General features: G+C 33.4%; 1 protein-coding gene across 1 annotated transcript in view; it reads right to left on the reverse strand.

The window, feature by feature from the left end:
• Positions 1-13,194, reverse strand: part of LOC117123409 — a 51,242-nt gene that overhangs the window by 5,907 nt on the left and 32,141 nt on the right. The window contains exons 22-24 of the mRNA XM_033269315.1: positions 12,514-12,723; positions 4,842-5,114; positions 4,006-4,313 (exon numbers count right to left, since the gene is read on the reverse strand). Coding sequence (XP_033125206.1) covers positions 4,006-4,313; positions 4,842-5,114; positions 12,514-12,723 — 791 coding nt within the window. The remainder of the gene's footprint in view (positions 1-4,005; positions 4,314-4,841; positions 5,115-12,513; positions 12,724-13,194) is intronic.

The raw sequence follows: 13,194 nt of genomic DNA on the forward strand, positions 1-13,194 counted from the left end.
GGTCAGACTTTTTTTCATAAAAACGCCAAAAAAAAAAGGGAAAATTTTGATTCTTAGATGGCGGAAAATGAGCTTTCCAGACTTCTGAGGTGTCTTTTAATGACTTTTAAGTTCTTCAAAATTCAAGGTTTCCCCCTCTTAAAAATGGTCAGGTAAACTTTCTCATTCTTATTACAGTAAATAGGCCTATTTATATGTGTATACGTACATAAACAAATTTGAGTTGCTTACATGTTCTTTTTTTCCATGAATGGATAACCCCAAAGAGGAAGGGGGTCTGGGGTTATTACAGTAAATAGGCCTATATGTGTGTATATACACGTACATTTAAAAAAAATTAGTTGCTTACGGCATTCTTTTTTTCCATGAATGGATAACCCCAAAGAGGAAGGGGGTCCGGGGTTATTACAGTAAATAGGCTTATGTGTGTGTATATACACGTTCATTTAAAAAAAATTAGTTGCTTACGGCATTCTTTTTTCCATGAATGGATAACCCCAAAGAGGAAGGGGGGATCCGGGGTCCTCGCCTGGGAAAATTTTAATCACTAGATGGCAGGAAATGAGCTTTTCCGACTTCTGAGGTGTCTTTTAATGACTTTTAAGTTCTGGAAAATTCAAGGTTTTCCTCCTCTTGAAAATGATCAGGTAAACTTTCTCATTCTTATTACAGTAAATAAGCCTATTTATGTGTGTATACGTACATAAAAAAAAAATGAGTTGCTTACGTATTCTTTTTTCCATGAATGAATAACCCCAAAGAGGAAGGGGGTCCGAGGTTATTACAGTAAATAGGCCTATATGTGTTTATACGTACATTTAAAAAAATTGAGTTGCTAACATATTCTTTTTTCCATGAATGGATAACCCCAAAGAGGAAGGCGGGATCCGGGGGTCCTCCCAGGGAAAATTTTGATCACTAGATGGCAGGAAATGAGCTTTCCCGACTTCTGAGGTGTCTTTTAATGATTTTTAAGTTCTTTAAATTTTAAGGTTTTCCTCCGCTTGAAAATGGTAAGGTAAATTTCTCATTCTTATTACAGTAAATACTAGTAGCCCTACTATGTGTGTATGTACAGTACATAACAAAAATTGAGTCGCTGCATGCATATTCTTTTTCAATAAATCGATGAACCCCAAATAAAATGGGGATCGGGGATCCTCCCCGTGAAAATTTTGGTTCTTAGATGGCGAGAAACGAGTTTTCCCGACTTCTGAAGGTTTTCCCCTCTTGTCAGGTAATTTTTTCTCATTCTTATTACAGTAAATAGGCCTGTGTGTGTACCGGTACACAGAGAATTTTTTTATTTTTTTCAATTTTTTTCAATTTATTTTTTTATTTTTTTTATTTATTTTTTCCAAGGGGGGGGGGGTCAGGACCCCCCTCAGATCCGCCAACATTTTATTTTTATTATTCTAATTAGAGACTAAAGCTGCCAAATACTATGGAAAATGTAGTCCCAATAGTGGTCTTTATTTGGAAGGAGTCTCGTACCACCAACAGTATTAAAGTAGCCAAAAGCTCAAAGCAAGTTTCTACAACTACCTACTGTATATACACTGCAGAATTTGTATAGCATTCTTTCATGATAAAAGTTAAAAAACAAAAAAAAAAATACCTTAAATTTACAAGAAGGATCTATAAATGCATTGTCATGACCAAGATTGTTTTCTACATGAAATAACTAAAACTATGATACATTTAAATAATAAACATTACTGATAAAAAATGGTATAATATAAAATCTATGAAATAAAAATGATACTTATATTATACAGTTAAATAACTATAATACATCTTGGGGAAGATTTATATCAACTTTCACAATTTAAGTAGCAATCAACTAATGGAGAAGGTTGAAATCACCCACTCGCTCCCCCTTCACCCTTAGCATTTCAAGTTACTGAATGCATTTGTGATGCTGCTATAGCCTATTCTCGGCTTGCTAGTGAAATCGCCTTGGATATGACAGGCTTTTCAATTCGTCTTATTACCCGGCAATACTCAAAATGCTACATCATCGATCATCCATTACGCTCAATGCGCTCGGCATCTTTACTCCTCCCGATTGCATCCCACAGCCTTCAAGCTCGATGAAATTTCTCCATTCCGACCTTGAACTGCTAAATTAAGTTGCGTTTTTCATTCGTTGCATGTTTTCTTGCCACGTCGATCGTTAATTGAAAACTGTATTTTTTACTTAATTCTTGAAATGTTGTCCCAAATATGATCAATAGTGCCAAAGAAGGCGTCTCAGAACTGACTGAACAAATTGGGACTAGGCAGAGAAATGGCGTCAAACATACAGCCTCATTTTCTTATGCGAACTAATCAGTAGTAACTGACTGTTCAACAAAGATCAGGAATTCAAATCATCTAAATTTTATAAGAGCAGAAACACTCCCAGCTCACAGAATGTTGGAATAGTAATTATGATCCACTGACTTCAAAATACAAGAGTACGATCTGGGTATGATGGCTATGACCGGAATCATTTCTGGATGCAAAAAATGGATAATTTTAATCTTTAATCATTTGTGTAACATGTAAAATAAATGCGAGTGAGGACAACAGAGTGGCACTATCGCATGGATGCTCCATCGCCACCATTATTATTGTTAGTGATTACGTAACAAAATACTACTACATGTTGTTTGTCAGCGTATACCAGGATGGATAGGTTGTTTAAAACAGACTCAGGCTACATTTATACACTTAAAGCAAAATACAGCATCAAACAAATTTTGCCAAAAGTGTAAACATGGAAAATTTAAATTGTAGGCCTCGATTGGATTTTGCTTTGCAAAATCGTGAGGTAATGGTCACCAGTGGCGGACCGTAGGGTGAATTGCAGGTTATGCTGGGCAGAAGCGTAACTAGGGTGTGCGCAGGGGCACCATGCCCCGAAAATACTCGTCCCTTTCCCCAGTAGCACCCCAAATCATGCTCAACCAGTTAAAAATCACATTAAATCACCTTATTTTCCGAGTTTATGCCCCCTCACCTAATCCATCCCCCTTCAACTTCCCACTCCAATCAGCTCCCCTTCTATTTCAAGTGTCAAGATACCCACTGATGCTAAGGCCTGCTAGCAGAAAAAGTTTGTTAGCCTATAATCAAAGATTGCATTCTATAGTCAAAATACAAATGTATATTCTTTTTTATATCCGCATGGTTGTAGTTTCTTCTCTTTAAAAGAATTCCTATTCCTGTAAGTTTAACAAATTTCAATTTAAATAATACAAGTTCCTTCTATACCAGTTGTATGTATACAAATTTACTTTAACTTTAATCATTGAGTTTACAGAACGTCTGGAATACAAATTACCTGATCGGCAGTGGAGGTCCTGATTAGGCTACTGTAGAGAGAAGCAGTGACGAGAAGAAGAGCATTCGCACATACTCTTGGAAGCGGTGCTTCCATTCCAGTGCTAAATTGGCTATTCTAATGCCACTACGCGGGTGGCACAATAGCAAATTTAAGCGTTATGCTCCCACTTCCATTGACTGAATACGCGATACTGAAAACCAGCCATGCGGAAATTCTAAACAGTTGAGTGTACAATGCAATAGGCCCGAGTGCGATTTATCCTAGATACCAAAGTAGGCCAAAAGTTGCTATTCCAAACTGTTAGCAATCCACTCAAAAAAATAAGTTTGTATAGATTGTGGCTAAGAAATGCTAAATAAAATGGAGAACTCTACAATAATTTATTAATTTTTCAGTTCTAGCCAGGGTATGCACTGCATACCTTGCTTGCCTCGACGGTCCACCACTGATGGTCACAAAGTGTCACTGGGACATAGCTGACTCGAAAATAACCCAAGGACGGGCCTAGTATAAAGTGTAAATGGAGCCATAGCACTAAGTTCTGAGAGCAACAACAAATTATGAGCACAGATCATACAGCTTCATAGAGCCCATTACATTCACTTGTCATATTTATTTGAATTACTTTATTTGTTGTTTGTATAAAAAATTGTTAATAAATAAATAATATATACCTGTCCCACATGAGACTGCAGTTGCATAACAATGCAACTGACATTGCAGAGCACATATTCGCGGATGTTCACTTGGAGGGTAAACTTGTAATTCAACTGGTGCACGCTCTTGAAATTTGCCCCAACATTCTCCTGTACACGGTGACATTCCATGTCAAACTCAAGAACCGTGCAGCCAACTTGTAAGCAGACTTTCTTTGCCAGGGAACTTAGAAATGTGTTGCGGTGTTCATAGTTGGTGGCGTGGTGGCAGGCTTCAGTGAAGTATGTAACAGATATGTCACATAAAGGGGTGGCTGTTGTGAATACCTGTCTCTTATACACATCTAGATGTGTATAAATAACTGAGTACTGTCAGTTATCAGTTAAATAATGGGCACAATTAAAACTTTTAGTATATTTGTTTTTTTTAAACTGGTTATAACTGGATTAAGGGCTACCATTGTTTTCATTTATTATCACATTAAAATTAATACTCAATGAATAATTTTTTGTAGATGTATTATCACGTTTTCATTATCTCCCTCTTTCTTCATGATTATGTGAACTGAGTGATTTTTTTGCGGCCCATGAAAATGAATTAAAAACCCTATATGTGTATATGTATATGCCCAGCCCTGTCCTATGGTATATGAAATGAATAGCTCAGTGGGGCGCTATTGTTAACATTCCAACTAACATATCATTATATTCATTTATAATTTTAAATGTAAAGCTTTTGTACAGATTTTAGTTATCACTCTTGAATTTAATAATGCCATTTGAAACTGACAAAAATACAATAAAAGTCTTTTCAGTGGGAAGGACTATTTTTTTTTACTATTTAAAATACCAACCTGATAATTGATGACTGTATGTAATCTCCTTAATGCCATCACCGCTTATGTCGGAATAGCTGATACGGCATTTGAAAGGACCAGTGTCTTGTGCACTGACAGTGTAGAAATGTAGATTCCCATTTTCAGATGGTTCATAGTGGCTTGGATCCAACTTAGCACCTCTGTCTCTGATCCATAGGTATTCTGGATCCAGCATAACCATGCTGTTCATGATGGAGTATGGGATACACGGAATGTCATACGAACTGCCCTCTAGTGCCAGCACATGATCTAAAATCAGAATTTCAGAATTATGTAACAAGTCTTCTATTAGCATAATATGTGAAGATTATGTCTAGTAATGTTTTATATTATTGGCATCTATTATTTCAAAACATAATCTTATATTTGTAACATGTAAAATATGACTGTTAGTATGTGTTGGGATTTAGTAAAATAATATATGCAGTTAACTTATCCTATAGCCAATAAAATCAGATTGTAAATTGATTTAAACATCATAGCTGTTCATTTCTTTGACCTCAACCAATTGCATTTTTTTTTCTTTACACAGAGGTTCATTAATCTATTACAAGTGTCATAGAAGATCCAAGAGGTAATGAGTAGTTCATTATAAGAAAAAAAAACCTAACAAACTATTAACGATGAGATACAAGTCATTAGGAAGTTCACAAAAGAGTCCCTCTTCCTGCAGGGGTCTAACTAAAATGAGTAGCTTCTTAACAATATACTGAGCTGAGTTCATCGAGAAAAACAAGCAATTAAATATCTCCCGTTGTTATCATTCTTCTTTCATTGTACAAACCAATTAATATAGATGTATACCTCTATCGTATATTGTTCAATATTTATGAAAGCCCTAGGGATTTCTATTGTTGTGAAAAAGCAGGCAATAGATCATCCTAACTCATCATTCATTACCAGCGAAGGGCAAATAAATGTAAAAGGAAAAGAGGGCAAAAGAGAAAGAAAGAAGAGCCAAAAAAAACAAAAAAAAAACAGAGGGAGATTAATTCTGGCAAACAAATTAATTGTAATTTCAAGCCAATGAGCAAATGTCAGTTGTAGGTGGACTTTTACTGATAAGTTTCCACCAGATATATTTATACAATTTTGTAGGAGTTTAAAAGTTGAAGAAAAACAATCTTCTAGTTGAACTTATATGTGGATGACTGTGGGGATCAAGTTCCACCACATTTTATATCCCTCATGATGTAAAATTTTTACTTCATTCATAAATTACATTAATACCTACTGTATATACATTTTGTCCATTCAATTTTTAATTAACTGTATAGTTAATTTTATGTTAAATCACAAAAATATGAGGAAGAACAGCCTCATGGTTGAATTTGGGATATCATGAATAAAAAAAATATTGTATTTTAAAAATTTATAAGTTTGATAGCTGTAGCTTGATGATGCAAACTTCACACGATATTGTAAAGAGCAGTTACTAGCCTTGATAACTTTGTTAATGAAATTTTGTTTGGAAATGAACTAGATAAAGCAAATGGCTGACCAGTGAAGTTCTTAATGAATAGGATATCGTATTGTGTCTAACCAATTCACAACCAACGGTTATTTTGCGTCTTTATGTACAAGATAATTTATTCATTGTTCATCATAGAAATTATCAAAAATTGTCCTTGGCAGTAACAATTTAACAATAAAACTGATAATACTTGAAATTTCAATCAATCACTTATTGAATAGATAAAAAAGAATTGTAATAAAACCTGCATTGGCAAAAAAAAAATGTTTAAAGGGTAAGACATTTTTTTTCTTTTTAAAGTAGTAGAACACTATAATATAAAATATGATTTTTTTTTTTTAAGTTACAAGATATGTTTATGTTAATAGTTTTTCTATCAGAGCAACCTTGTGTACATTTTTTATTTTGTTTTTCTGAAAATTTCTTTTTGATACAGAAGAAGAATAACCAAGTTTTACTGTATGAAGTAGAGTTATGGTTTGGTGGATATAATATACTAATTCTTTATTGATTCCTCATTCAATTTGAAATCGGAAATTCAGGTTGGGCCACTGGGGACACACAGCAGCCGCAGTGCAGTGCCACTCAACTTATCTACAACACATAACGGACACATACGGATACAATTGTCTTTCAACTTATGTAACTCTCAATATAAGGGTTATTTGAGGAGCCCAGTGATCAGACTCCAAAACCCAACACTGGCTGGGTTTGAGCTGGGGTCTTCAGCACAAGAAGCAGGAACAATACATAATAATAATAATAATTGTCAATTTATATAGCTCATAATGTAAAATACCTCTATGCGCTTTACAGCATGGTGTGGTAAAAAATTATTAAAAGTTTCACCTAACAAAAATAATGAGTAACAATAAAGAATAACAATAAAATAAATATATAATGTTAATAAATAAATAATTTGAAAATACAGAATTTTATTTACTTTATTTTTTTTAAATTGTTAAATATTTATTCCCTTAGTCATATTTCCTTACTTACCTTTTACTCTTTTCTCCATTTCTTTTTTTATAAAAAAGCATATTGTACAGTATTTCAAAAGTCTAGAGCATTCACATCAATCTAGGCCTGAGACAGTTGAACTTTCCAGCACATAGCCACGCGAGAAGCATCTTGCTGAGACAATCCGTGATGAACTTTTTTTTTTTAATTGTTAAATATTTATTCCCTTAGTCGTATTTCCTTACTTACATTTAACTCTTTTCTCCATTTCTTTTTTCCCTTTTTCCTTTATTTTCTTTCATACTTACGACCCGTCTCTCTTTTCCTTTACTTCCCTGTAATTTCTTTTGTTACCTTTTCTTCCCCTACCCCCTATTCCTCCTTACATTTTTCTACCTCTTTTCGTGTTTTCCCTTTCATCTACCTTTTTTTACCTTATATTTTCCTTTTCTTTCTCTTCCACACTTACAATACTTCTTATCCAACTGCTCAGCTCAGATAGGATACCTACTTTCTAATCACTAAGTTACTTGTTCAATTATTACCGAAAATTGTTCTTTTAACCCAAAACAAATTTCTCTACCAAATCATCATAATGAGATTTGTTTATGGAAAATCTGAAATGATGAGTTTGGTATTATGGTCAATTTATTCCATTGAAAATATTTTTTTTAAGTAAATGGTTCCCACTCTTAACAAGTTAGTCAACAATTTTAAGATACAAGGTAATTTCATTGTCCAATATGAAACTATGAATACACCTTAGTAAATTCCACTAGTGCCCCAAAGCAATAATCAGAGCTGCTTTTTTTTACCAATTCAAAAGTCAGCAGACTGGCCAATGGGTCTCACTGCTGCTTTACTGAACTATACACAAATTAAGTCAAGAATGCTAGCCCTACATAATATTTAACCCATCTTCAAATTATAATGATGCAAAAAGGAATTGAGTCACAGTTGAAGCATTTAAAACAAGTTAGGCAAAAATACTGTCCATTATAATAATTAGAAAGGAAAAATAACTAGGCCACTATAAGAAACCAATTTGCTCTTTAAGTCTTTAATTGCCACACAGTACATAAAAGAAAATTTGACAGATGTTAGTAAAGGAATTTAATTTTTATTTCTCACTTTTACTATAAACTTTGGTCTTGTTCTGTAATATATCATTTAATTCTCAAGACTACTTCATTGAAGGTAATCTTATGAAAGATTAAATGAAAAAAAAATACTACAAATAAAGCATTTCAGATTTTCAGTATCAAAGATTATATAAACATTGTTTTTATAATTTGATTAAAATTTTTTTAAATACAGTTAGCCTTCCAATTCGAGACAATCTTTGGGCATAATTATAGTCTTAATAAGCTACAAAATGACTTCATCCATTACACTGAAAAGCGAGAAAAATTTTAAGGTTAGGGTCAAACCAGCTTCACCATTCAACACCTTAGAATTGCTAAAATCGTCAGAACAATATTAAGCTCTAAAAAATAAATTTTTTGTTTGCCCTTCTTTTTTTAAAATGATAAAAAGGGGCGGATGGAAAAAGTTTTTTTTTTTTTTCTTTTTAAGATACTCATCATATGGAATAAAAATAACCCACAGAGGCCTAGAATGGCAATATCTTACATCAGACAACAACTTTAAAGCTAAAAAAAATAAACTTTTTTTAAAGTTTTTTTGTTTTTCCGCCCCTATTTATTTTCAGTGAGTTAGGGGCGGGTGAAGAAGGGCAACAAACAATTTTTTTTTGGCCTAACCAGAAACTTAAATATTCGCCAAACTAATGTCAAAACAAATAAGGTTTTATAAACTATCAAAATTTACATAAAATAATAACAACCAAAATATTAATATAAGAATAATGGCAATTTTCTTGAGATGAAAGTTCTTCTGGTGCCAGTAGTATTGAATATAAATTTTTTTAAACCTGAAAACACCTAGTTGATGAAACCAGAATATAAATTGAGAAATCATTACATATAATTGTAACCACAATACTACCAATAATCACAGGAAAAAGTAAGATATCTTGGCAAATAGTGCAAAATGCAAACAGAAATTTAGACAATAGAATTTATTAATCACTTAATAATTTTCTTGCTATTATCTACAGATCATTGGTCATGTTAATGTTCATTTTGTTTGAGCTTACACCGATTATGAAACTGAAATTTAGCAATTATATTTTGTGCATCATTGGTCTAAATGTATCGTGACAGCAGTCGTTCTTAAGTATGTGTTATGCCCTACTTTATTGCGGTTAAGTGTTTTAGAAACCAGCTCTCAAAGATTGTATATACAATACTATCATTAATATTATCACAAAGTGTATTCTGTACTGTTCATATATATCTTAGTTATATTTTATTAGTCAAAATTCATAGATATATAAATGTAATTATACAAAAATAACTATATGCTTTTCTCAGGAAGATTCCGCATCATGTTTGAATACTTTTCAATTATTTGCAGATTACCTTCTCAGAAAAGGTCTTGAGTCTCGTTTTATAAACTTTACGTTAATAAAGTTTACAGTAGTTTCAAAATAACCGGGTAATTAATAAGACTTATAAAAAAAAAGCATATTGTACAGTATTGCAAAAGTCTAGAGCATTCACATCAATCTAGGCCTGGCACGGTTGAACGTTCCAGCACAATAGCCACGCGAGAAGCATCTTGCTGAGACAATCGATGATGAACATTCCGGTGATAGCAACGTCCAAATCATGATTGCTATTGGACAGATTTTGATGTCAAATTGCAACTGTTCTAGCCCTAGGGACTTTCTTTTATACCCTCACACTAACGTGTTAAGAAATTATGCAGTCTGTTCATATTGACAATGACAACAGACCAAAAAAAACCCCAAAAACAACACGAAAACTGGATAAGTCGCTTGCCATTAGCAGTAGCATTTTCATTAGTACGGTATGTAAACACAACAAAAGCATTAACATCAGAGGATCTGTCTTAACTGTCAAATGAGCAACCACCAAACATCCATCAAAAAATGCGCTCCAAATGAATAATGCAAATCAGAAATATCAAAGAATCTTCTCCGTGGTTTGAGTGTGTCTTTTTTTTTGTTCCCAATACAAATTAACCGTATGTTTTAAGGTATATAGCCTTGTGTATACATTAGCACAATCAGTCTAATGGGACAAATTAGTATGAATATTTTTCTAACAAATAAATACTAACAGCTTAAATAGATAAACTATGGATTTCTTTGCAGTCCATCCATCAATTACTTAAAAACTGCAAAGTTAGTGTCGGTGAAGTCAGACTTCTTTAATACTGATAAAGGGATTGCACTCTATTATACTGCATTTATGCTACTGTGCACCCATAATTAATACTATTTAAAGTTCTCGGACATGAGACTTAACTTGAATGGAGACAAATATAGAAAAAAATAGTTTAGCAGCATCTGTTATTTGAAAGTAGCAAGGGAATTATAGGTAAAGTTATGTCCATTTAAGTTAAAAATTACAGCTCAATGCTCGTAATTTATAAAAAGAAATAAAGATTTCATTTGTGTTTGTGTACTAAAAACAAATTGAATAAAAATCAATTTAAATTCTTTAATATGTATATAACTGAAAATAAAAATGAGAAAATATTTTCCTACCAAGTAACAAATGCATAAATAATATTACTTTTCTATATTCTTAGTATAGAACATTTAACATTTATTTGCCGATAGATAATTTAATTTCAAATTAAAAAAACAGCAAACAACAGACTTGTTTACATACTATATTCATCTCATCAGTATGAAGAACTGGGCATTTAAAAACGTATGGAATGGAATGGATGTTTTCAAGGATAGCCCACAAAATTCTAGAAGACGGCTATCTCCAGTGGGGGTCCTTCTGGGAGTGATTGGGCAGTACACCGAGAAACCATCTCCTACTCTTTTCCAAAGAGCGTACTGCGTTCTTTAACATGCACATGGGCCATATACTGTATGCACACGGGACCAACGGCTTAAACGTATCATCCGAAAGATGAGAGGCAGCAATGGGAATTGAACCGGGGACTTAAAGATCTCCATCAAAAACAACCCTCTCCCTTAAAAAAAAACATGGTGTAAAACACATCATCTGGCTTTGGATTTCCATATCCCACATATTTACTTAATATAATGTTTATCAAATATTAAATAGTTTAAAGGCTTAATTCATCTCAGGATATATGATGGGTTAATTCTTACCAACTGTTAGATCATGATGAGCAGTATTGTATGGTTGAAAGTTTATTTGGTCTATGCGACATATTTTATAAACCAACTTAAGGTAAATGTAGGTAATTAACATATAACTGCAACGTTACAGTGGTAAACTGGATGCGGTGTGGTCAGTGAGTATCAGCAAAGAGTACAAATAAAACAAGAGAGACAACTACGCTCATTGAGAGCGTAAAAAACGATACGTTATACGCAGCTAGTGTAGGACGCCAACTAACGCTTGTGTACACTTTTAATTACCCAGTACTCCACCAGGCACGTCGGTTTGTCTGTTTATCTGTTCTTCACAAGATACAGTACTTTTGTTTTCTACTTTCTGAGTTCATAGCGGGCGTTATTCTATCGCGCTGCACTGGGTAATAAAGAGTGTGGAGTGCAGTGGATGTCCGACGCTCTCCTGTTTTATACTCTTTGGTATCAGTAGTGTAGGGTTGTTACATCTTCCACGACTGGGGCTGAAGTGAATCAGAGTACAGGGGAACTCCTGCTTTTTCCGAACAATATACTGGGGTACTTAAAACACAGGCAAGGCAATCAAACGAGCCAGATGTGTATGCTGGCCCTCTGGTCTTTAGTCCTTATACAAGACAAATTGTTCTACCAATCCAACCATAAACAAGGAGGGTCTCAAACCAGCATTGATGATATTGCTATATTGTGGCACCTATTGCCTTTCAGCTTGACCACTCAACTCGCTACGTAATGGAGATTTGCAAATACAACACTTTATAATTACACAATTAACGTAAAACCTTAAATGGTACTTTTGCAAACTGAAGAGGGGGCTTCAATTCGAGCTGGGCTTCTTCTCGAGATTAAGCCCATTTGGCTTCCATTCGAGGTTTTACAGTATACGTATAATAATTTTAATAATAAATTTTTAAAAAATTGTATTTGATCTGGATATTTTTCTCATTAGATGCAAAAACAGGAGTGAAAGCAAAGCAAAAGGATCTTACCGCCTTTGTGCAATTGTTGTTGGGTTAGTCCCATAGATGCCCGACCAGGAAAATCAATTGATGTGTTGAAGTTTTCATATTCCATAAAAGGAAATACTTCTGCTAAGTCAGCAAAATTGGCTTTCTCTGAACTCTGACCTTGGAGGACCAATGGAGGGGCTGTGACAGTTTCTTCAAAGTTTGAAACATCTTTGCTGTATTCTGAAGAACCTATATTTATCATTTTAAACAAATTTAAGTTTAATGAAACAGTAAAATAGGTCGGGCTTATTTTCTAATTTAAAGGTGTATTGCATCCTGAAAATGACAAAAAATCATTAAAAAATACTTTGGAAATTAACTTGAGCATAGAAATTACTGAAAATTGAAAAAAATGTGTACCCTGATTTTCATACTGGATAATGATAATGAAAATAATAAAAAAATTCCATTGAATGGAATGAGCGAGTTAATGATTTTTATGAATTTTTTTTTGTGTTTTGCATGGGACAATACATCTTCATCTAAAAAATTAGAAAAGAAGATGTTTATGAAAAAAAAAAATAATTAAAATTTTCAAATATTATTTGTGGGTTTTTGTTTGATCAGTTTCTGTTGGGCAATTGAAAAGAACATTTCTCAAAGAATGAATACAGACTGAATGCTTAATTAATTGATTGATGAATGATTGATTTGGACAAT

The sequence above is a fragment of the Anneissia japonica genome, unplaced genomic scaffold, assembly GCF_011630105.1.
Source record: "Anneissia japonica isolate Jap-2015-1 unplaced genomic scaffold, ASM1163010v1 scaffold288292_len1863012_cov191, whole genome shotgun sequence".
Lineage (NCBI taxonomy): Eukaryota > Metazoa > Echinodermata > Crinoidea > Comatulida > Comatulidae > Anneissia > Anneissia japonica.